Source organism: Trichomycterus rosablanca, chromosome 19 (genome assembly GCF_030014385.1).
Source record: "Trichomycterus rosablanca isolate fTriRos1 chromosome 19, fTriRos1.hap1, whole genome shotgun sequence".
In the NCBI taxonomy this organism is placed as follows: domain Eukaryota; kingdom Metazoa; phylum Chordata; class Actinopteri; order Siluriformes; family Trichomycteridae; genus Trichomycterus; species Trichomycterus rosablanca.
In genome coordinates, this window is record NC_086006.1 from 202,501 (window position 1) to 225,000 (window position 22,500).

At 44.2% G+C, this 22,500-nt stretch overlaps 3 protein-coding genes across 3 annotated transcripts in view; all 3 read right to left on the reverse strand.

Annotated features, from left to right (window-relative positions):
• Nucleotides 1–1,168, reverse strand: part of nppcl2 (natriuretic peptide C-like 2) — a 1,452-nt gene extending 284 nt beyond the window's left edge. The window contains exons 1-2 of the mRNA XM_063015994.1: nt 1,067–1,168; nt 1–367 (exon numbers count right to left, since the gene is read on the reverse strand). The exon at nt 1–367 is cut by the window's left edge and continues 284 nt beyond it. Of these exons, the coding sequence (XP_062872064.1) occupies nt 101–367; nt 1,067–1,168 (369 nt within the window). The 3' untranslated portion in view covers nt 1–100. The remainder of the gene's footprint in view (nt 368–1,066) is intronic.
• A 2,568-nt stretch (nt 1,169–3,736) lies between these two features.
• Nucleotides 3,737–9,681, reverse strand: eno3 (enolase 3, (beta, muscle)). The gene is made up of 11 exons (XM_063015389.1): nt 9,411–9,681; nt 8,387–8,482; nt 7,394–7,452; nt 6,769–6,835; nt 5,716–5,849; nt 5,325–5,547; nt 5,026–5,223; nt 4,388–4,589; nt 4,164–4,272; nt 4,013–4,071; nt 3,737–3,890 (listed from the first exon to the last, which is right to left on the reverse strand). The coding sequence occupies exons 1-11, from the start codon at nt 9,493–9,495 to the stop codon at nt 3,821–3,823; spliced, it is 1,302 nt and encodes a 433-aa protein (XP_062871459.1). The 5' UTR covers nt 9,496–9,681; the 3' UTR covers nt 3,737–3,820.
• Nucleotides 9,682–12,925: 3,244 nt separating this feature from the next.
• pfn1 (profilin 1) lies at nt 12,926–19,660 on the reverse strand. Its single transcript, XM_063015416.1, has 4 exons — nt 19,565–19,660; nt 19,267–19,417; nt 14,202–14,397; nt 12,926–13,439 (listed from the first exon to the last, which is right to left on the reverse strand). Exons 2-4 carry the CDS (start codon nt 19,396–19,398, stop codon nt 13,342–13,344), a joined length of 426 nt encoding a protein of 141 aa, XP_062871486.1. The 5' UTR covers nt 19,399–19,417; nt 19,565–19,660; the 3' UTR covers nt 12,926–13,341.
• Between the last annotated feature and the right edge of the window lie 2,840 nt (nt 19,661–22,500).

Sequence of the window (22,500 nt, forward strand, 5' to 3'; positions counted from 1 at the left end):
TCTCTGACCACGCCTCGTCCAGACCTGGCGGTTCATTGGCCGCTTCAGGTGTGACGTGGACGACCACGGCGGATCGTGATTGGTCGATTTTAATCCGTCACTAACAGCCCAGTCCGCTGAGAGCACCGATCCTGTCCATCTTCATCCCAAAGCAGCCACGCCCGGATCCCTTCCTGCTCCGCCCCCTAAATCTTCTCTGTCTGGTCAGGAAGTCCAGGAACGGCCGAATGTTCACCTCTGTCGAGCGCCCAGGCAGAGCGGGGACCTCAGCGGGGGAGCGGGCGGGGCTCTGAGCCGAACCTTCTGATACGTCAGGCTGGACCAGCAGGAGGGAGGTGAGCTGTGATCCGAAAAGATCCTGAAGAACCTGGAACACACACACACACACACACACACACACACAGATCGATAGTAGATGTTGGTTAGATTGTCCACAACAGGACTAAGTCACTGCTCACTATATCATAAATACATTATACCCAGTTCATAGTAATCAGAAGGTCACTGGTTTGAACCCGTCACTGTTGGGCCCTTTAACAAGGCCCCTTGCTCTGAAATGTTTGGATTTAGTCACAGTTATGAGTTGCTTCTGATAAACACGTTTGCTAAATGCTGTAAATATAATTATGCACTGATAGCTAGTTTGAATCTCGGTTCTGCTACCGGTCGGCTGGGCGCCCCTAGCGATTACAATCAAGACAAAATCGGCCACTAGTCTGCTGGGTGGGAAAGACGGGACTAAAAAGTGGGCGAGGTTTTTGACGCTGTGTAAGGACGCTGGTTAGTAGCCGAGGCGCCTGTACAGAAGTGGAGGAACGTGGAGATCAGCGTGTGACTCTCCGTGTGTGAGACCGACCTCACGCACCGATCCACCGAAGGGAGGGCGTGTCAGGAGAATATACCCTCCTCAGTACGCCATCGGGGTCCCCAGCAGAGGAAGAGGAACTGGCTACGACTAAACTGGGAGAACAAGGAAAAAAAGGCAATAATAAAACAGCTCCCTCCCTGATTGGATGATTGATCAGTCCTTAATCACTCCAGCACAGGTGTAAAATGAGATGCTCACCTGAGAGTCCGGTCTCCTCGACGACGGTCTGCTCGTCACCTGCGTTACCATGGCTACAAGGAGGATGAGCCAAAGACGGAACAGGTGAGATGAAGATGCCATTTCCTATCGGGAGGTTTAATACGGGTTTAAATCTCAGAGATCAGGATCAGGATCAATCGCTCGGTACCGTGCAGGTTTAGGTGCTGATGTTCACCGGGTCGTGAAGTCGCCGCTCTTTATCTGTATTTAATCCGGTTCTGTTCTGTCCTGTGCAGGACTCGTCTGTCTGGGATCGGGGACCTCGGGGGCCTTTTTAAACTCCAGCGCTGTGACGTCACACATTCCAGCAGGTCGCCGGCGGAGACGCGGAGCTGAATTCACCCCGCTGTGATCCATCACCTCCCGTCTCCGCCCCGCCCGTTCTGACCCTGATGTGTTGGGTGGAACCTTCTGATTGTGTGTTCGTGTTTCTCGTGACGTTCCCATGTCCTGGTCTCGGTTCCCAGCAGAGCTTCATCCATCACAGTCCAGAGCATCTCAGCGTACACGACTGTGGGGGGCGGGAGGGACCGACAGGGTCCGAGACTGCGCCCCCAGATGCCCACGCCGGTGACGTCCTGCGCCGGAGTGAATTTAATGACTTAATCAGGTTTTACAGCCGGTTCCTCCTTTGTGACAGTGAGGAACAATAACGCAGAACTTTAACCTTCGACCTCAGCAGGTTCCTCCCCCCATAAAAGTCCCCCCAGAAACCAGAAGCTCTCAGGAACTATTTCCTCCTGTGTTCGAGTCTCATAGTTCAGATGAAGGAGAACGTTTCCACAGAGACTCACAGAGACTTCGAGCCGAGACGTCAGAGGTGAGACGTCAGACCTCGACCTTTCACCCCACAGCTCATCTGAAGAAAACACGACGTAACAGAGAAACGCATCAAATCCTGAGATTTTATAGTTAAAAGTTCTGCAGAACCTCGGAACATCACACGAGAACCACGTACAGGTCTGGATTCATCACTGATCCAAGCCGGCCCACTATTACCCCGGAGGGCACGTGAGCAGCAATATACCCCCCACAAACACAATCGGGGGTCCACAGCAGTGGAAGGCAGATGGACGACGCTACGTCAGGAGAAAAACAAATTAAATAAAAAAGTGTAAAGTTAACAGGACAAAACCCCCAAAATCTGATCATGTGGTGTTTTTACTCTCCAGATTCCTTCATCTCACCTGAGAGCTTCACTCAGCGTTCAGTAAGTGCTGAGCAGCTTGTTTGTTTACATTCCTCTTCTTCCTGAATGTGGGTTTTTCATTTGGATATTCTTAGTTCCTCTGATGATCTTGGCTGGTTTTCAGGACTCGCTGGTCTAGAAGGGACGCAGACCAACACGTGCTTCCTCCAACACACGTGAAGCCAGAATTTTATAACTGAAATGAACCTGAGTAATAAAATTCAGACGTTATTTTTGGGTGTGGGAGACTCAGGACCCCTCGGCAGGTGATTCCAGGGATGTGAAGCTTTGATTTAGTCTCCTGACCCAGATTCAGAGAGCAGAATGTTTAAAAATCATGGAAATAAAGCAGAGAGAATGAGGACTCGCTCAATAATAATAATAATAATAATAATAATAATAACATGAAAATAATAATACTGAGGCGTCTGCTCTTCCTTTAACAAGCAGGAATAATGAGCCGAAAAGTTCATGTTCCTCCTCACCCTCCTAAAAGTTCAGAAACAAAACAATCCACACTGAGAGGAGGTGATGGAGGGTTAGAGACACAGAAGATGGACATGGAGGAACATGAGACGTCATGAGTAGAACAAAGAAGAGATGAAGAAAAGGAAAAATAGAGCCGTTCAGAGTGAAAGAACCGGAACATCAACTAATCAACCAGCACACAGCCATATAAATACACATGTATGGGCACAAATTCCCACAGACACACATAAAAGTCCTGTAAGAAGCTTCTCAGAAGAGCGGCTGTTGTTCTAGATGATCACACAGAGGGAACAGAGGGGTTTAATAGCAGTTATTTTTGGAACTGGACGTCCAGCAAGCTTACAGTCAGGCGTCCGAATACTTTTGGCTGTATAGTGTACAGTGTATAGATAAAGAGATCACCCCCCCCCCCCCCCCCCCCCCCGTCCGGCCCTGACCCCCGTCTCTGACGTCAGACTTTACAGAGGGGAGCAGGTTTTGTGTTTCACTGAAGTGTTGCTTAGTGACGATCAGCAACCAGAAACACCCACGATACCCACCGGCATATACAGAGAGAGAGAGAGAGTGTGTGTGTGTGTGTGTGTGTGTGTGTGTGTGTGTGAGAGAGAGAGAGTGTGTGTATCTGTGTGTGTGTGTAAATGATTAAATCTTGTATTTTAAGGTGTTTTAATTGAATACATTTGTTTATTATTATTTGTTTTTGTTTTTTTAGCTTTTTACTTTGACTCCTAACATTTTTAGGAACTGAGATCTGTGTGTATTTATTTAGTAACGAGTGAAACATAATATTAAACATTTATTTTTATTTAATTAGCCGAGGGGAACCAATCAGAGCTTCTGTAAGGTAGCTGAAGCTCAGACTCCGCCCTCAGACTGATGAATAAAATAAATGATCTTTGTGTCTTTTAGTCTGAATGGAACTGAATGAGGAGAAGAATCATCAGGCTGTAATAAACACTCAGACTCAGACACACATTAACACCATGGTGGTTTATTTCAGGTGTTAAACCATAAACACGTGATGATCAGGTTCTCCTGTAGATCCATGAAGCTCCTCAGTTCACTCTGGGGTGACGGAACTCCAGTCCGGCGTATTTAGCCTGAGCGCCGAGATCCTCCTCGATCCTACACACACACACACACACACACACACACACACAATATTCATCATTATTATTCACTAACACACACCTGCTTACTCAGGATCACCCGGTTAGCATCTCCACATTACCGACCCGCTCACTCACCTCAGGAGCTGGTTGTATTTAGCGAGTCGTTCTGACCTGCAGGGGGCGCCGGTCTTGATCTGTTTGAGCGGATACACAGATAATGGCTGTATAAAGCATGATGTATAAACCTGAGCTGTACAGAGCGGCGAGGTGAGGTGCGGTCTGATACCTGTCCAGTACAGAGTCCAACCACCAGATCAGCAATGAACGTGTCCTCCGTCTCACCTGAGCGGTGGCTCACCATCACACCCCAACCGTTCGACTGGGCCAGCTTACAGCTACACACACACACACACACACACACAATTTAAATTGATGTGTGTGTGTGTGTGTGTATAGTGTGTGTGTTTGTGTGTATAGTGAGTGTGTGTGTGTGTGTGTGTGTATACGTACGCCCGGATGGACTCGCTGACTGATCCGATCTGATTGACCTTCAGTAGTAAACAGTTACAGGCGTTCCTCTCGGCCGCTCGCTGGATCCGTTTGGGATTCGTTACAGTCAGATCATCTCCAACAATCTGAATATCAACCGAGTCTGTAAACGACGCCCAGTTCTGCCAATCGTCCTGATCAAAGGGGTCCTCGATCGACAGGACTGAGAGAGAGAGAGAGAGAGACGTACACGCCGGGATCAGTACTCAAATACTAAAGCAAATATCACATCAAACAAACACTACCTTAAACACCACACCAACCCCCCCCCCCCCCCCGAAATCCTACAACAAACACTACAGCAAAATACTCAAATACTACAACAAATATCACATCAACAAAAACAAACACCACACCAACCCCCCCCCGAAATACTACAACACTACATCAAAATACTGAAATACTACACCAAATACCACACAAAAAACAAATGCTACCCCAAAATAACTAAACATTGCTGCCCCAAACACCACCTTAAAATGCTCAAACCAATAAACAAACACTACAGCAAACACCACACCAAAACATCCAAACACCACCTTAAAATGCTCAAACACCACACCAAACACCACATTGGACGCCCCCCCATGTGTGTGTACCTGGGTAGTCCCTGATGAAGCTCCTGTACAGAGCTCCCAGCTCCTCTCCGCTGATGTAGCGTTTGGGGTCGTCGGGAGATTTGAAGTCCAGGTCGTATTTTCCATCTCTGTAGAATTCTGAAGCCGCCACGTCCATCCCGATCACGATCTTATCAGGATAGCCGGATCTCTCGATCGCACTCTTCAACAGATCCAGAGCTGCAACAGTCACGTTATATCATTCATCATTATTATTATTATTATTATTACCACTGAGGATATAAAGCTGTATATTGGTGATCAGTGATAAACGTTCGCACCCTCGTTATTCTCCAGGATATTTGGGGCGAACCCCCCCTCGTCCCCCACGTTGGTGGCATCTTTGCCGTATTTGGCTTTGATGACGTTTTTGAGGTTGTGATAAACCTCGGCCCCGATCCTCATGGCCTCGCCGAAACTCTTCGCTCCCACCGGCAAAATCATGAACTCCTGCATGGCCAGTTTATTCCCGGCATGAGAGCCTCCGTTAATCACGTTAAACGCCTGCAGGGGGTCACACACATCAAACACATCAAACACATCAATCAAACGGACCAAGTCATGTGACAGTGATGATGATGGTGATTGTAAAAGTGATGGTAATGGTGTTGATGATGATGGTGATGGTAATGATGATGATGATGATGAGAACGTGTACTCTGGTGATTATACCGGTACAGGTAGGATGACGTTCTTGTTGCCGGCGAGATCAGCGATGTGTCTGTAGAGTGGAATTCCTTTCTCTGCAGCTCCCGCCTTACACACGGCCAGAGACACGCCCAGTATAGCGTTAGCTCCAAACTGAGCTACCATTAAAAGATGATAAAATATGTGTAAAATACCAACACCAAACATTACTAACATTTACATACTTAGTGTTCAGGACTGTACACTGGACCACCGTCATCAAGTCCAGGACCCCGAAACCCAGATCCAGTCAAGATCTGATCCCAGCTAACCCAGTAAAGTCAAAACAATCTGAGACCGGAAGTAAATCCTCCAGAAAGTAATAATTTTGTGTTTTTGGCAGTTTTTCCACACACAGAGCTGCAGTCATTTGTGTAGTGTTTAAGTGTTTCAGGTTAATCTGGACTATGAGGCGTCCCAGCAAACCTACAGCAATTCAGTTAGCAATCGCTTAGTCAAAACGTCCAGGACGTGGAAGAGTGAAGCAGAGGTGTAAAATTAAGCACATTTTCCCGTCCTATCATGATTATTTTTATTCCCCTGAATTAAAAGCACCAGGTCCCCCTCCTTAAGGGCCTCAGCCCCCCGGTTAAGAAGCACTGCTGTACGCTGCTGTTAGAACGTGTAATACTGCATGTGTACAGTAGACACTTATATGTTGAGAATATTTGTCTTTACGGAATCTGCTGGATCTCATAAACTGTGTCCTGGTGCTACAGCTGCACATCATAGTACAGCTCCAAACTCCATACCAGGCCTGTAACCATGACCTGAACTCGAGGGGGACCAAGTCTACCTTTGATTGGGGGTTCCTGCTACTCCACATTCTGCCATCAATAACTGGTGGGACTCTGACAGATCTGAACACTACTCAGCTCATGAGTGGAACATATTTATTTACCATTTTTACATCAGTATACTGGGGGGTTGAGCACATCTAAATATTAAGGAGATGTGCCCCCCCCGTATATATTGTGATTAGGACCTTGTTTGATAGCCAGAATGAGGTGATTTGAGGTGTTTCAGTGAATCACTTACATTTGTTCTCAGTTCCATCGAGCTCGATCATGAACGCATCAATCTTCTCCTGCTCAACCACACTGAACTTCCACACACACACACACACACACACACACACACACACAACACACACACACACACAACACACACACACACACACACACACACACACACAACACACACACACACTTTAAGCCTCAGAATATTCCACCATTCCTGCCATTCTACAATATTCCTACCAGAGAAAAGCGAGTGAGTGGATTGTGTTTATTTATCGTTTTGCTATAAGTATATTGTGAAGGGGCAAAGAGCACATCTAAATATTGAGGGAGGGGGAATGCACATGTGCATCAACAAGTGCATCCGGCTATACAACTGCACTAGAATCTGACATTGTAAAAATACTTTTGCCTGCAAATTTATTAAAAAAATAAAAAGAATGTTATTTTTTTACACAGATTTTTTTTTTTTACTGAAACTTTAAATGTCAATATAATTTAATTGTGTGCGAGACTCAACACCAAAGGATCAAAATCTCATTTTACTGTTACAATATGCTCAAATATTATAAAGTTCTTTTCATTTTTTTGGCTTGGATGAAGATCTAAACACTCTGATCCTCTCCAGGTCTGTGTGGTTTTACCTTCTTGATGAGTTTGGGAGCGATGATCTTGTTTACATGATCCACGGCCTTCTGAGTTCCTATAACACACACATGAAGATCAGGGGACTTGGACACGTCTCATTCTGATCATAGTGAGTGAGATGAGTTATCTAAAAAAACAGCTACAATAAACCACTCTGAAATTCAGCACCGTTTACACCCAAAATATGAAATAATCTGATAATGATTAATCCCACCACACTGATCTGATCAGGAGGAATAAAAACTGTCCTGACAGAAAACATTAGAAGATCCACAAGTGAAGCACCTGGTTTTGAGGACGTGTGTGTGTATAGTGTGTGTATGTGTGTGTGTGTATAGTGTGTGTGTGTGTGTGTGTGTATGTATGTGTATAGTGTGTATGTGTATAGTGTGTGTGTGTGTGTATGTGTGTGTATAGTGTGTGTATAGTGTGTGTGTGTGTGTGTGTATGTATGTGTATAGTGTGTGTGTGTGTGTATAGTGTGTGTGTGTGTGTGTATGTGTATAGTGTGTGTGTGTGTGTATAGTGTGTGTGTGTGTGTGTGTATGTATGTGTGTGTGTGTGTATGTATGTGTATAGTGTGTGTGTGTGTGTATAGTGTGTGTGTGTGTGTGTATGTGTATAGTGTGTGTGTGTGTGTGTATAGTGTGTGTGTGTGTGTGTGTATGTATGTGTGTGTGTGTGTATGTATGTGTATAGTGTGTGTGTGTGTGTGTGTGTGTATAGTGTGTGTGTATGTGTATAGTGTGTGTGTGTGTGTGTATAGTGTGTGTGTGTGTGTGTGTATGTATGTGTGTGTGTGTGTATATGTGTATAGTGTGTGTGTGTGTGTGTATAGTGTGTGTGTGTGTGTGTGTATGTATGTGTATAGTGTGTGTGTGTGTGTATAGTGTGTGTGTGTGTGTGTGTGTATGTATGTGTATCGTGTGTGTGTGTGTGTGTATAGTGTGTGTGTATGTATGTGTGTGTGTGTGTGTATATGTGTGTACCTTTGCCCAGGTAGCGGGATTTATCCCCGTCTCTGAGCTCCAGAGCCTCGTGAACTCCGGTTGAAGCTCCGCTCGGAACAGCAGCTCGAAACAAACCTGAGAGAAACAAAAACAACGACGGAGTTTAAACTCACAGAGCCGCTCACACACACGGACAAAAGTATCCGGACGCCTGTTGAACGTCCTGTTTCAAAAACAAACAGTATTGAACCTCTGTGTGATCGTTTCATCTAGAACAGCAGCCGCTCCTCTGAGAAGCTTCTCACAAGAATTTGAAGTGTGTCTGTGTGTGGGAATTTGTGCCTGTTCAGTCAAAGGAGCATTTAATTCCAAAGTTGTTCAGTGGGGCTGAGGTCAGGGCTCTGGAAAAGAGTTGCAGGACGACCCGAAAGCAGCAGGTGCAGCAGCTACACAAAGAACAATCATCTCTGTTTCAGCAACACGGCTAAAATTAGAATAGCCGCATTTAAACCAATCAGGACAAAGATCAGATGAAACAGAGTCTTGGGTAATAATTCATCTGCTTGTGTTTGGAGAAAGATGCCAACTGTGAAGTATGGTGGTGGGAGCATCATAATATGGAGCTGCTTCTCTGTAAACAAGTCCAACATAAAGACACAGGAAGTCAGGATCCAGCCAATCTCCCTACTGGAATCCTAATGAGCATTTTCAAACGGTGAGTCTATTTCTGAAGTGTTCACTCTCAGCTCCTGGCTCGTTTCGTGTGCGTCATGGAGGAAACCTGGGCGGGTTTTAGGATGAACATGGGCGTGGCTACACTCCTTTATAGTGCATTAATATCCAAAAAAGTCAAGGACACTCCTGAGGTGTAAATCTCACCAATTCACAGCAAGATCACAACAATTATCAACCAATCACAGCTCACACAGAAATCATTCACCAAACGAGAAGCTTTTCAACACGTCGAGCTAATGCACGCTCATCAGAACCTTCTGACCTGCTAAAATCCTTAAACGAGACTGAAATCAGACTCAGGACCTTCACCACCCCCTCACAGACGTACCTTTGGAGGTGTAGAGGTCGACCTCCACGGTGGGGTTCCCTCTGGAGTCCAGGATCTCACGGGCGTGGATCTTCGTAATGGACATCCTGACTGAGAGAGAGAGAGAGAACGTTCAGGAACCGAGGAGCTTCAACCCACTGGCTTTTATCTTCAACTGCTCCAACACACACTTCCTCAGTGCTGACACACACACACCACACACACACCACACACACACACACACCACACACACACACACACACACCACACACACACACACCCACACACACACACACTCCTCTGCACCAAAAATAGGGTTCCTCAGATAGACATGAGCGCTGGAACAGCTGCCCTTTGTGTTTGTGTTGTGATAAGTGGTGGACGCTGATCTTTACCTTTTATAGAGCGTGAGGGTCGCCTGCGTGATCCTGACCGCTGCTGTCACAGAGCCTCACTCACATTCATTCATTCATTACCAGAGGTGCCGCTAGTATTTTATCCAGGTGTGTTGTGGTGGATAAACGATCTTACACAAATGATCATGGCCATTAATATTTTCTAGGGAGGACTTTCCACAAGATGTCGGAGTGTTTCTGTGGAAATTTGTGCCCAGAGAGTCCTGGCTCATAATCAAACGTTCAGATTATCCCAAAGATGTTTATGTGTGGCTACACACACACACACACACACACACACGACAGTGAAATATTAAACATGACCTCATGACCTCTGTACTTTAGCCTGACTGTGTAAGCGTGCACACACTGACCCTCGCTCCCAGGTGTGTCAGCCACGCCCCCATCTAATTCAACCAATCACTACTCCGTACTCCTTTATACTCCTCTGAACTGTGTGTGTGTGTGTGTGTGTGTGTGTGTGGTCGGGCTCATTTCAGTGTGGACAGTGCAGGTTGCGTCATGTGTCGAACAATGAGTGTGAGATTAAAAAGTACACACACACACAGAGTAATTTCTAGTATCTCTAATTATCCTGACTGCATGTTTTTGGACTGTAGGAGGAAATCGGAGCACCCAGGGGAAACTCACACAGACATGGGGAGAACATGCAAAACTCCACACAGAAACAAATGTATAAATGAGTGAGAGTTTTATTATTCATTCAGCATGATCAGAAACATCATTTTTTGTAGGGGAATTCTGTCCAGATCTCCACAAGCAAACTTTAGATTTCAGGAACTTTAGATCTCAGTGAACCAAGTACATGGAACAGTGGTCTCTTTTCCAGGATGTTCGGTTTATGTATAGCTTTGTTGGTGGTATTTAAATTAACTACAGCTTTTTTTAAAGAAGGAAAACAGACAAAAAATACAAAGAGGTTAAGGTGCAGCTAGAAGTTAGAAGGACACAGTTGGTGCAGAACAGAAGTGAAATACATTTAAATATTAAAACATTCATAAAGTATCGGGGGGGGGGGGGGGGGGGGAACACACAGTCAATCACGATTACACTGCTGTGGGTCAAAGAAGCTCCAGTTCAGTTCAGAAAGGAACTTCAGTTCAGCTTTGAGGTTGATTTGAGGCTGAAAATCCCTATAAATCTAAAATTCTTTTCAAGTCTAGTTAAAATATTTCTTAAATAAAAGGTTATTTTGAGTTTATTTCACATTTATTTCATGTTAACTGGTTTTAGAGTGAAATGAGCTGGATGATCATGATCAGAATCAGTTGTGTGGTTGAGTTTACATTGGGTGAAATATGAATATTAAGTGATATTAACTTAAAATTAAATGGTAATAATGTGAATATTAAAGGTCTGTATAAGACCTGGTGTGTCTGTAATCTACAGCTCTTCATATGGACTCTTATAGAGAAACAACACTGGTGTTTGTACTGGTGTTTGTTTTGCAGTGCAGAGGTTTAAAATCTCACCAGTCTGACAGAACTGCAGAACTGAACCTGTGTCCATGATGGACTGAATGAATGAATGAATGAATAAATAAATAAATAAATAAATAAATAAATAAATAAATAAATCAATCAATCAATCAATCAATCAATCAATCAATCAATCAATCAATCAATCAATCGCGATTACAAACTTGGCCGCTATGTGCTCCGTCTCCTCTAGTGCTGACTGATGGTTAATGCTGTGTGTAACAGCGCCCTCTGCTGACTATTCACTAACATTACATCCCTACATACACAGCTTAACCTAATCATATACTGTAGTTTACTGCCGGTACATAATTTCTATTTTTTAAACTTTGTACCTATAAGTTTAAACAAGAAGGTCATTATTTATGACCATAAACAAAGATACATATCATATGTTTATTTTAAAACGATAGGGAGCGAATTCAGACACGATATTATGATTCTAGATACTAATCGTGCAAATAAATAATTAGTAAATGTTCTAGTACAAGTCACACCTTATTTTATTATAAAACACGTTATTTTGGATCAGGAGGATCTCATTCAGCAAGTATCAATCATTGTGAAGCTGAAGGAGCTTTTTTGAAGTTCTTAGAAACAAATGAAGCTAAACTCCTGCTAAACAGAAGCACAGACATGCTAACACGGCTAACGTTAGCACTCCGGCGATCAGGCGAATCAGACTAAAACAAAAACAGAATCTTTAGTAATAATTGAGCCCATATTTGCTTTTTCTTTATATTATTAACAAGAATAATAAAAGTAGTGTTCTGGCTGAAAGGATGTTAACGTTTGAGTTTCTGCATGAGAGTGTGTGCTAAATGCTAAAACTGTAAATGTGAAGCTGATTCTGTACTGGATGTAAATTATATAGTAAAAACTAAATTGTTTATTTATTTTCTCTCACTTTAATTTGAGTTTGGTGGGATTATTATTTCTTTTAATAAGTGAAGAACCCAAAGTTGAACGTGTGAGCTCTTACATACAGTTTACTTTCTTCCAAACTTCTTTAAGTTCTGTAATTAATTTCTTACTTCTGCTGTTAAGAATCTAAAATTGTCATCATGAAACGAGGAAGTTCATTTCAGACTAAAATATTCACACGCATAGTGAGTTTTAGACTTTCTAACAGGAAGGAGATAAAACAACCATCATACCAAGAACCTCGTGCAGAAAAACACTGAATCATTTATTTGGTAGGAAACCAGAATAAGTGCAGATTCAGATCTATCTATCTATCTATCTATCTGTCATAATGGAAGTGGTCTCTTTTAGGATGATGGAGTCTCACTGAATGATGTGATTGCTACGGTCACCAAATCTCAACCCTGTTGAACATGGAGATTATTAAGTCCTGTGTTGGACTGTGTCGACACCAGCATCATTGAAACACCAATTGGGGGAGGATGTGTTCCTTTACTCAAGCTCAGTTCCAAAAACTCAGATCAGTACCAACAAGCATCAGTATTGTTCTGGTGAATTGTGTTGAAACAAAAAACCTAACTGACATATTTTATGTTGAACGTGTTTCCACCGTGTTTACTATGTCCATGATTAATGAATAAATACTCTTTATAGAATAAACACACACACACACACACACACACACACACACACAATAAACACACACACACACACACCGTGCGTTAATCTCATTAAACTTTACTAGACTCTCTTTATAATCGGGTCGACGTTTGTTCATTACAGCATCAAAAATAATAAAACCAATAAACGAACTAAAACAGGTGCCTGAGATGAAGCTCTGCCCACTCTGCAATCAGTACCATCAATCAGATATCAAAGTGATATAGGAGGAATCGATCGATCAATTAATCGGCTGCAGGCTCCTCTCCAGATCCACACTTGAGTCTCCAGTGTGTGTGTGTGTGTGTGTGTGTGTGTGTGTGTGTGTGTGTGTGTGTGTGTGTGTGTGTGTGTGTGTGTGTGTGTGTGTGTGTGTGTGTGTGTGTGTGTGTGTGTGTGTGTGTGTGTGTGTGTGTGTGTGTGTGTGTGTGTGTGTGTGTGTGTGTGTGTGTGTGTGTGATGGGCTCGGGGGATTCACATGTTCATTTTTCGGAGGTATGCAGTCATGTCGAAGACGGGAGGATTCACCTTTCCACCATGAGCCTCTTTAGTTCCCTTAGCAATGATCACAGCTGAAAGAAAGAGAGAGTTTAAGTTAGGAACAGTCAGTTCTGGTTTATCAGCTACGCTTCACTCCTCCGCTCAAATCAAAACATGAGGACCCAACCTGAGCCTGTGGGATTTCATCTTCCACTTCCACATCACAATGAAAACAATTATTAAATACATTTACAGTCTCATAATCTGATTAAGACCACTGATCATTTTATCAAATCATTAATTTTATCTGTGGCTACAGTGATACAATTAACACTTATATCATTTTGGATAAACTGGTACTTTGTGCCATGGGAAAAGACCCATTAATGGCATGGCCAGTGATAGCTCAGTGGTTAAGGTACTGGACTAGTAAACAGAAGGTTGCCGGTTCAAGACCTGCCACCACCAAGTTGTCACTGTTGGGTCCCTGAGCGAGGCCCTTAACCCTCAGTTGCTCATTGTGTAAGTCGCTTTGGATAAAAGCGTCTGCTAAATGCTGAGTGGTGTGTGTGTGTGTAAGTGCAGTGTGCATGTGTAAGTGCAGTGCAGTGTGTGTGTGTAAGTGCAGTGTGTGTAAGTGCAGTGTGTGTGTGTGTGTGTGTGTGTGTAAGTGCAGTGTGTGTGTGTAAGTGCAGTGTGTGTGTGTAAGTGCAGTGTGTGTGTGTAAGTGCAGTGTGTGTGTAAGTGCAGTGTGTGTGTGTGTGTAAGTGCAGTGTGTGTGTGTAAGTGCAGTGTGTGTGTGTGTGTGTGTAAGTGCAGTGTGTGTGTGTAAGTGCAGTGTGTGTGTGTGTTACCTTTCTGTGATTTGCCGATGGTGAAGGAGAAGGGGTCGGGCTCCTTTTCTGAGGTCTTCATTTTCACGTCCATGGTGTTCTGTCCATCCACGAGGAGGGCGTCTCTCAGCACTGTGCACTTCCTCCCTGCTAAGGTCACGCCGTTAGCAAATAAACTGCCACGATCGTTCGCTACTATTGCTTTCACCTCCGCTGCCTACAGACAGAACCAGAGAAACAAAGCCAAGCTGTAATCAACCACAATTACATTTAATTAGTCTAGAGCTGTGGTTCCTCAATGATTCACCAACACACACACACACACACACGTGTACAGAGATGGATGTGTTATGACGAATGATGGATGGTTGAAGTGAAGTACAGAGTATTTATATTAAACTCAATTGTCCAGGATCAACTGGAGAAGCATCTGAAGTAGCTTCATTTACAGGCCAAGCAACCTATACCAATGATAATTATAATCTCATTTCATTAAACAATTTATCCATATCAGAGTTGTGGCAGGTCCGGTTCCACCAGGAAACACTGGGCACAAGGCAGAAATACCCTGGACAGGGTACCGGTCGATAGCACCACCGAGATTTGAACCCAGATTAAATATTATCCTTCAGTAGTCCAGTGATCCTGATGCACAGGGAAAACTACTACAGAACGCTCTCTAGTGGAGAAACTTCCACCCTGACTGGCTGAGGTCGCAGTTATTTGGAGGAAGAGATTCAAACTTTAAGTGTAAACATCGCAGGAATCTGTGAATCAATTATGTGAATCGATTCTCAAACTAGGGAGTCAACTGTTTAGAGTCGCTGTGGGTGCTGATCTATTACAGGACATCACACACTCACATCCAGAGGCAATCTAGAGCATCCAATTCACATTCTGCATGTTTTAGGCTGTGGGAGGAAACTAAAGTACCTGGAGGAAACCTACACAGACACATGGAAGATATGAGGGATCCTCACTCAGGCCTTTCATGCTTTATAATGTTTATAATCTCCAGGTACTTCATTCTGCTCCCAGTGAATGAATGAGTATTATGTTTTGGATACAAATATCATAATTATAAATGTCAGATTGTGGGTGGACGGGTGAGTATGTGACAATCCGTAATAAACAAATATACTTAATATATTTCTATTTTTCTAGTCAGTAGTGTTACTGTTGTAGGTGAAAGGTTTTCATTTCCATCCTGGTTCTTCTTAATTTCATGGTTATAATTTCAGTGAGGTTTTAATCTACTGAATTGAAGTGAAGAACTGAAAAGCTTCACAGTTTAACACACACGTCCCAACATGTCGGTGAATGTTTGGAGAGTCTCCCATACCTTAAACCCTTCCTCATGTCTCATCACGTTCGAAAACACACACACACACACATTGTCCAAACAAGACAGAAATCATTACCTAAGGCCAATCTCACATTACAACACACACATTATACACATTAGTGTTAGTATTAAGTCCTATTGACAACACAAATCTGCTTCTATATTTAGCTTCACACACTAAACACGTCTCACACGTTCATCTGCACAGGATCAGAGGATCAGCACCGAAAACATCAACACAAATACATCGAGGAAAAACTAGCAGTGGAGGACCAGTCGTTCCTGATACTTAATCAGATGAGATTTTTACTGAAATTATGTTTAAAATGGGCCGCCTGGTTCACACCCGCTCATGTCATGTGTCTGTAGTATCAGGACTGCAAAGATTCATCACGGATCTAAATCTGATCATTTCTCAATGGGAAATAGTAGAATATACACATTTAATCATGTTCGTCTCTGTAAACTGCACCTGAACACCAAAACTAGAACAAAAAGAGACTTCCTGTGTGGGGGTGAATACATGCACCCGTACAGGATTCATCTGAGCTGAACTTGCTTGTGTTCTTTTGTGCAAAGGTTTTTAGCATTGGGGTCAGAACTTCACTAAAGATAATCTGAGAAATTCTATCTTTTAAAATAATAAATGAATTATCACTGTTATTATTTCATTGCCCTGAAGATCCTCCAACATTCCCCAAAATTTACTTAGTTTAACCAACTGCCAGAACTTTCAGTTAATCAAAGCTAATGGAACACAACGTACAGGAGCAGCACCGGTGTTATAAGTGTTAAAAAAGAAACCAGGTGGAACTTATTTTTCTAAAATGTGTAGAAATTCGAATCTGTAAATAGTAATAATATATATATATTTAAATCTTTAACTAAACTACATTATGTCTAATAAAAAAGGGAGATCCAGGTTTGGGGTGGTTGTGGGATGAGAACATTCTGAACCTGGCCAAAAACCCGTCACCGCACCACCAATAAGTGCAATAACACTATGTAATGTATACACAATATGTAATATATTACACATACATGTATATTGTATGCATATATAATTTATAACATACATAAGTACATTACTTTGTTTTAATAGGGAACTTTTTAGTGTAAATCACTACACACTGTGTGCAGTTTGTCATGTAACTGTTAGTTCTTTAGTCTGTATTTATGTTTAACATTTTAAATTTTTTTTCCTAGTACTGTAGTTGATTTGATGAATGATGAATATAAATCTCCACCAGGGGGCAGAACAGCACCAGAAATTCATTACAGACAGATAACACCTACCGACCACATTATTATTATTATTATTATTATTATTATTATTATTATTATTATTTACTTTTCTGCTGTTTATGTGTCACCACAGTGCATCACTCTGATCTGAATTCCTGATCTGGCACAGTTTTTATGCCCTTCCTGATTAAACCTTATTTTTACCCAGCACCCAGATTTATTACTCATTAGTATTTATAGTAAACCTGTTTGATAAGTACTGTGTAGTTTGGGATGCAGCATTTTTGGATATGTATGTTATCTGTAGGAAACATGAAGGATGGGGGGTCATGAGTACCTGCAGCAGCCTGGTTTAGTCTTAGTATGGATCAGATCTGCACCTAATGAAGACCAGAGATCCAATCAATCAGACTAAACTGGTACAAAAACTAAACCACTCACAGTACTAGTGTAATAATGACTGTGAGGACTAGAGAGTATCACTCTGGACTAACTCAGTACTGTAATGTGTACATGTAAGTGTGTGTGTGATGGTGATGGATTGGTGTGTTCTGCAGTAAAGGCATGTGGGGACATGACCATGGGGAACAAGCACAGACACACCATAAAACATATGCGCACACACCACACACACACACCACTCATACACACACTATTCACACACACACACACACAGTTGTACAAAATATGAGTAAAATTAGTGCATCTGGCCACCCTGTGTGGAGTGCTGTATGGAAAACAGCAGCTCGTTCAGACAGCAGAACCCGCAGATTCACTTATTTACATGCAAATTAATTCTAATGTTTCATCAAATAACATCAAAACTCATGTGAACATTCAGAGGTGCTGGTGAGGAGCAGCTTGTTTGTTTAGATCTGTGAAGATTCTGAAGTTTCCTGCACTGAATAAAGCAGCAGCTGAAATGTGTCTGAATCAAAAGCTTTCTGATGTGTGTGTGTGTGTGTGTGTGTGTGTGTAAATACTCGAATGTTCTGAGTGTAGAATACTGGTGTAATGTAACTATGGGGATCTCTGTCACGGCTTTAGGCTCAGGGTCTCAGGAAGTTCAGTTTGTTTAAAACTAGGACCTGAAAAGAGAAGAGGAACTTGGAGCAGGTTTCATGAACCGAACCCGAGCTTCCGAGTCCCTCTCCTCACGTCACCTTACGTAAACACACACTAACATTATGGGAGTTGTTTCTTCTCTCACCAACACTGACTGTACCATCAGATCACTGGATTTATTAGATCTCACATTTTTGGGTGAAATTAGTAGCTAAAGTTTATAAATAAATAAATCCAGTGATCTGATGGAACTAATATTAAGATTAATGATTAATATTATTAATATTATTAATGCAAGGCACTCAGAGGTGCTATCGACCGACCAGGTGCCCTGTCTCCAGTGTTCCTGCCTTGTGCCCAGTGTTTCCCTGCGACCCTGACCAGGATCGAGGATTGATACAGCAGCATGAAAGACGTTCATCTAGATTTTATTTCCTAATTCTGTTTATCACTGCTGCAAGCTTCACTCCAAACCAGGAAGTACACTACAGGAACCAGCAACCAGGAACCAGATTTACCAGTAAGAACCAGGAACCAGATTTACCAATAAGAACCAAGAACCAGATTTACCAATAAGAAGCAGGAACCAGCTAATAAGAAGCGGGAACCAGCTAATAAGAAGCAGGAACCAGCTAATAAGAAGCAGGAACCAGCTAATAAGAAGCAGGAACCAGGTTCTCCTCCAACAAACAGCGAGCAAACTAAGAACCTACAGTTACGGGTGTGAGCAAAACTTTAATTCAACTTGTTTTTTTGGGTGGGTTAATAAAGCCAGATTACATACAGTGCGCGCGTGTGTGTGTGTGTGTGCGCGCAGGCGGAAGTGGGTTGCACCCTCAGCCCCGCTGCACAACTTCCTGCTTTTGATTCGGCCGTAACCATATAAGGAGCGTTCAGCTGAGTTCCCGACAATTCGATTCGAGTCAAAGCGCGGGGTGCTCACATACACACACACACACACACACACACACACACACACACACACACACACACACGAGTTCAAACTGCAGCGTGGAGTGGATAAAACACGCGCAAAGATCACGTGCACCGGTCCGCTTTGATCCGCTCCACATCTGGATGCGCGTCTTTACGCACCAGTTAAACCGACGCGCTTCCACTCGAGCGTCACGCACGCGCTTATATACACACACAAATATCAATAAACAATAATCAATATTAATAAACACAGATCAGAGTAAAGTGCAGAACTTTAACAGCTCCAGCGGTTCCGCTCTGCGCGTTCACGATTCAAAGAGGAACAGCGCGCTGCCGGGTGCGCGTTCCTGCACACTGTGTGCCCGCCTGTGCGTGTGCATGAGAATGTGAGCATATAGACGCGCATATAGTGTGTGTGTGTGTGTGTGTACATATAGTGTGTGTGTGTGTGTGTGTGTGTACATATAGTGTGTGTGTGTGTGCGCGCGCTCCTACCGTGACCCCGCTGAGCCAGCCGCCCGCCGACGACGCCCACACCGACTCCTGACCGGGCGCGTGGCCGATGATGACGGCGTCGTCCACCCATTCGCTCTTGGTCAGACTCTGGATGTAGCTGTCCCAACTCATGTTCCCTTCAGTCCTGGAGCTGCACACAGCATAGAAAACACCACTCCCATCAGAACAGGGTGAAGGCGGAAGTGAAGAGATGAAGGAGTGATGAGAGAGTAAAAGGGGTGAATGAAGGGGTGAATGGGGTATCAGGGGGAGCAGGATTTTTGGGGAAGGTTCTTACCTGTAGATCTACCTGGTGCTCTCTCTCTCGCTCTCTCTCTCTCTCTCTCTCGGTGCTCGGTGACTTTACGCAAAGCTGCTGCGATGCAAAAGTGAAGAGGAGGAAGTTACTGAGAGTTTTATATGGCACACCCTGTCCTGCCCTGCCCCGCGGGGGGGGGGGGGGAGGGGGGGTAACTTCCGCCCTGAGAGAGAGCGAGAGAGAGAGAGCCGTTAGAAATACAGACCTACAATATATGATCAAAAGTATCTGGACACACTTTATAATTATTACATTAATGCGTTTCAGGCACATCAGTCACTACCAGGTGTAATAAATCAATTATATAAAGGAAATCAGATGCTTCTGACTGTGCAGCAACAGTTTAGGGAAGAACCTTTCCTGTTCCAGCATGAGTGAGCTCTGTAAAGTTTCAGTAAGAACCAGGAATATTCTCCAGTATTTATTAATGATGATTATAACGTGATGTTTTACACTCTGGTTCCATCATGACAGGACGGGTCGTTACTGCTTACACACGATTCATCAGTTCAGGTTTAATATCAAACACAGTCATGAACTATTTAGTGTCTCCAGTTCACCTCACTTACACGCCTCTGTACTATGGGAGGAAACACACGCGGACATGGGGAGAACATGCAAAACCCCACACAGAAAGGACCCGGACCGCCCCACCTAGGAATCGAACCCAGGACCTTTCAGTGTGTATTCATGTATATACAGACGGAGTTGTGGCTGATAGAATGGGCACAGTACAGTAACATGGGTCCTGAGCACTTTGATCATGATCACCACAGGTCACTTTCTATGAGAAGTTTGGCATGTTCTCTCTTTATACCCTGCAGCACATGCAGAAGGTAGATTTGCTGATTTAAATGAGCTCTCTGAGATGTGTACATGAACACATGTGATGCTCTGTTCAGGGTGCGCTGTGTGTTTCAGGATAGGCTCCAGACACACTGGGACCCTGATCAGGTAACAGTACCCATTGCAGACTGATATACCCAGTATATATCACTCATTCATTCATTTAATCATTTATTCACTCAACCATTCACTCAGTCACTAGATAGAGAGAGATGACCACTTTATAAATCCCAAAGCTAAAGTAAAGCTACATGTTTGAGTAGTGTTACTGCTGAGCTGTTGTTGCTCCTGGACGGTGCTGAGACTCGACCCTCCATGTTGCAGCAAGTGTCTACATACATTTAATCATCCAAACACACCTGCTGCATCAGTTCAGATCTGATCATTCTGCCTCGTCACAGTTTTGGGAGCTAAAACTCTCCCAGTACACACACCAGTACACACCAGTACACCCACTCACCCACCGCTGCTGGTTCCAGTACAGGAACCGTTCTGCAGTGGAACCAGTTCCTGCTCACCTACTGGGTTTGATCCTGGACTGAAGAGCTGCTGAGGAACCCAGAACCAGTGACATCACAGACGTGTCATTTCCATACGTCCAGCATGGTGATTTACATGAGGAGGTGACCTCAGTAACTACTTCATCCTGGTCAGGGTCCTGGATGGTCCAGAGCATGGCAGGTGGATGACTGTGTGTGTGTGTGTGTGTGTGTGTGTGTGTGTGTGTGTGTGTGTGTATACACACTGGCGCCGTGTGTTTACAGATCACATTATTAACTCTCGGCATTGTGCTTTTGAACTGATGATGTCATGAGTCTCCATGGTAACAGTGCCAACCAATAAAACTCCACCAGCAGCTATAACAGCCTCCGCTCTTTTGGAGCCTTTCACGAAATATTGGAGCGTATCTGTGGAAATCTGAGGTCAGGCACTGATGTTGCATGAGATGTGGCTCATAGTCGACATTCCCGTTCATCTCAGCAGGGATCAGTGGGGTGAAGCTCAGGGACCAGTGGGGTGAAGCTCAGGGACCAGTGGGGTGAAGCTCAGGGACCAGTGGGGTGAAGCTCAGGGTTCAGTGGGGTGAAGCTCAGGGACCAGTGGGGTGAAGCTCAGGGACCAGTGGGGTGAAGCTCAGGGTTCAGTGGGTGAACCTCAGGGACCAGTGGGGTGAAGCTCAGGGACCAGTGGGGTGAAGCTCAGGGTTCAGTGGGTGAAGCTCAGGGATCAGTGGGGTGAAGCTCAGGGTTCAGTGGGGTGAAGCTCAGGGACCAGTGGGGTGAAGCTCAGGGATCAGTGGGTGAAGCTCAGGGTTCAGTGGGGTGAAGCTCAGGGATCAGTGGGTGAAGCTCAGGGTTCAGTGGGGTGAAGCTCAGGGACCAGTGGGGTGAAACTCAGGGACCAGTGGGATTTGTGCTGCTGTTACAGTTACATCGATCACCCATTTACACATTTATCTATTTATTAACTCACTCACCCACACACTCACCCACTCACCCACTCACTCACTCACCCACTCACTCACCCACTCACTCACTCACTCACTAACCCACCCACCCACTCACTCACTAACACACCCACCCACTCACCCACTCACCCACTCACTCTCTCATCCACTCACTCACTCACTCACTAACCCACCCACCCACTCACTAACACACCCACCCACCCACTCACCCACTCACCCACTCACCCACTCACTCACTCATCCACTCACTCACTCACCCACTCACTCACCCACCCACTCACTCACTAACACACCCACCCACTCACCCACTCACCCACTCATCCACTCACTCACTCATCCACTCACTCACCCACTCACCCACTCACTAACCCACCCACCCACTCACTCACTAACACACCCACCCACTCACCCACTCACCCACTCACTCACTCATCCCCTCACTCACTCACTCACTAACCCACCCACCCACTCACTAACACACCCACCCACTCACCCACTCACTCACTCATCCACTCACTCACTCACACTCACTCACTAACCCACCCACCCACTCACTCACTAACACACCCACCCACTCACCCACTCACTCATCCACTCACTA

Bases quoted from the DNA above. Each gene is read 5' to 3' on its own strand.
- pfn1 (XM_063015416.1), bottom strand. From the start codon at position 19,398: ATGAGTTGGGACAGCTACATCCAGAGTCTGACCAAGAGCGAATGGGTG. The intron at 14,398-19,266 runs GTAGGAGCGCGC...TTCTGTCTGTAG, and splicing joins GCTGGCTCAGCGGGGTCACG to GCAGCGGAGGTGAAAGCAAT. The intron at 13,440-14,201 runs GTAACACACACA...TCTTTCTTTCAG, and splicing joins CATCGGCAAATCACAGAAAG to CTGTGATCATTGCTAAGGGA.
- eno3 (XM_063015389.1), bottom strand. From the start codon at position 9,495: ATGTCCATTACGAAGATCCACGCCCGTGAGATCCTGGACTCCAGAGGG. The intron at 5,850-6,768 runs GTAAGTGATTCA...TTTTAATGGTAG, and splicing joins CGATGGAACTGAGAACAAAT to CTCAGTTTGGAGCTAACGCT. The intron at 5,548-5,715 runs GTATAATCACCA...GACCCCCTGCAG, and splicing joins ACGTCATCCTACCTGTACCG to GCGTTTAACGTGATTAACGG.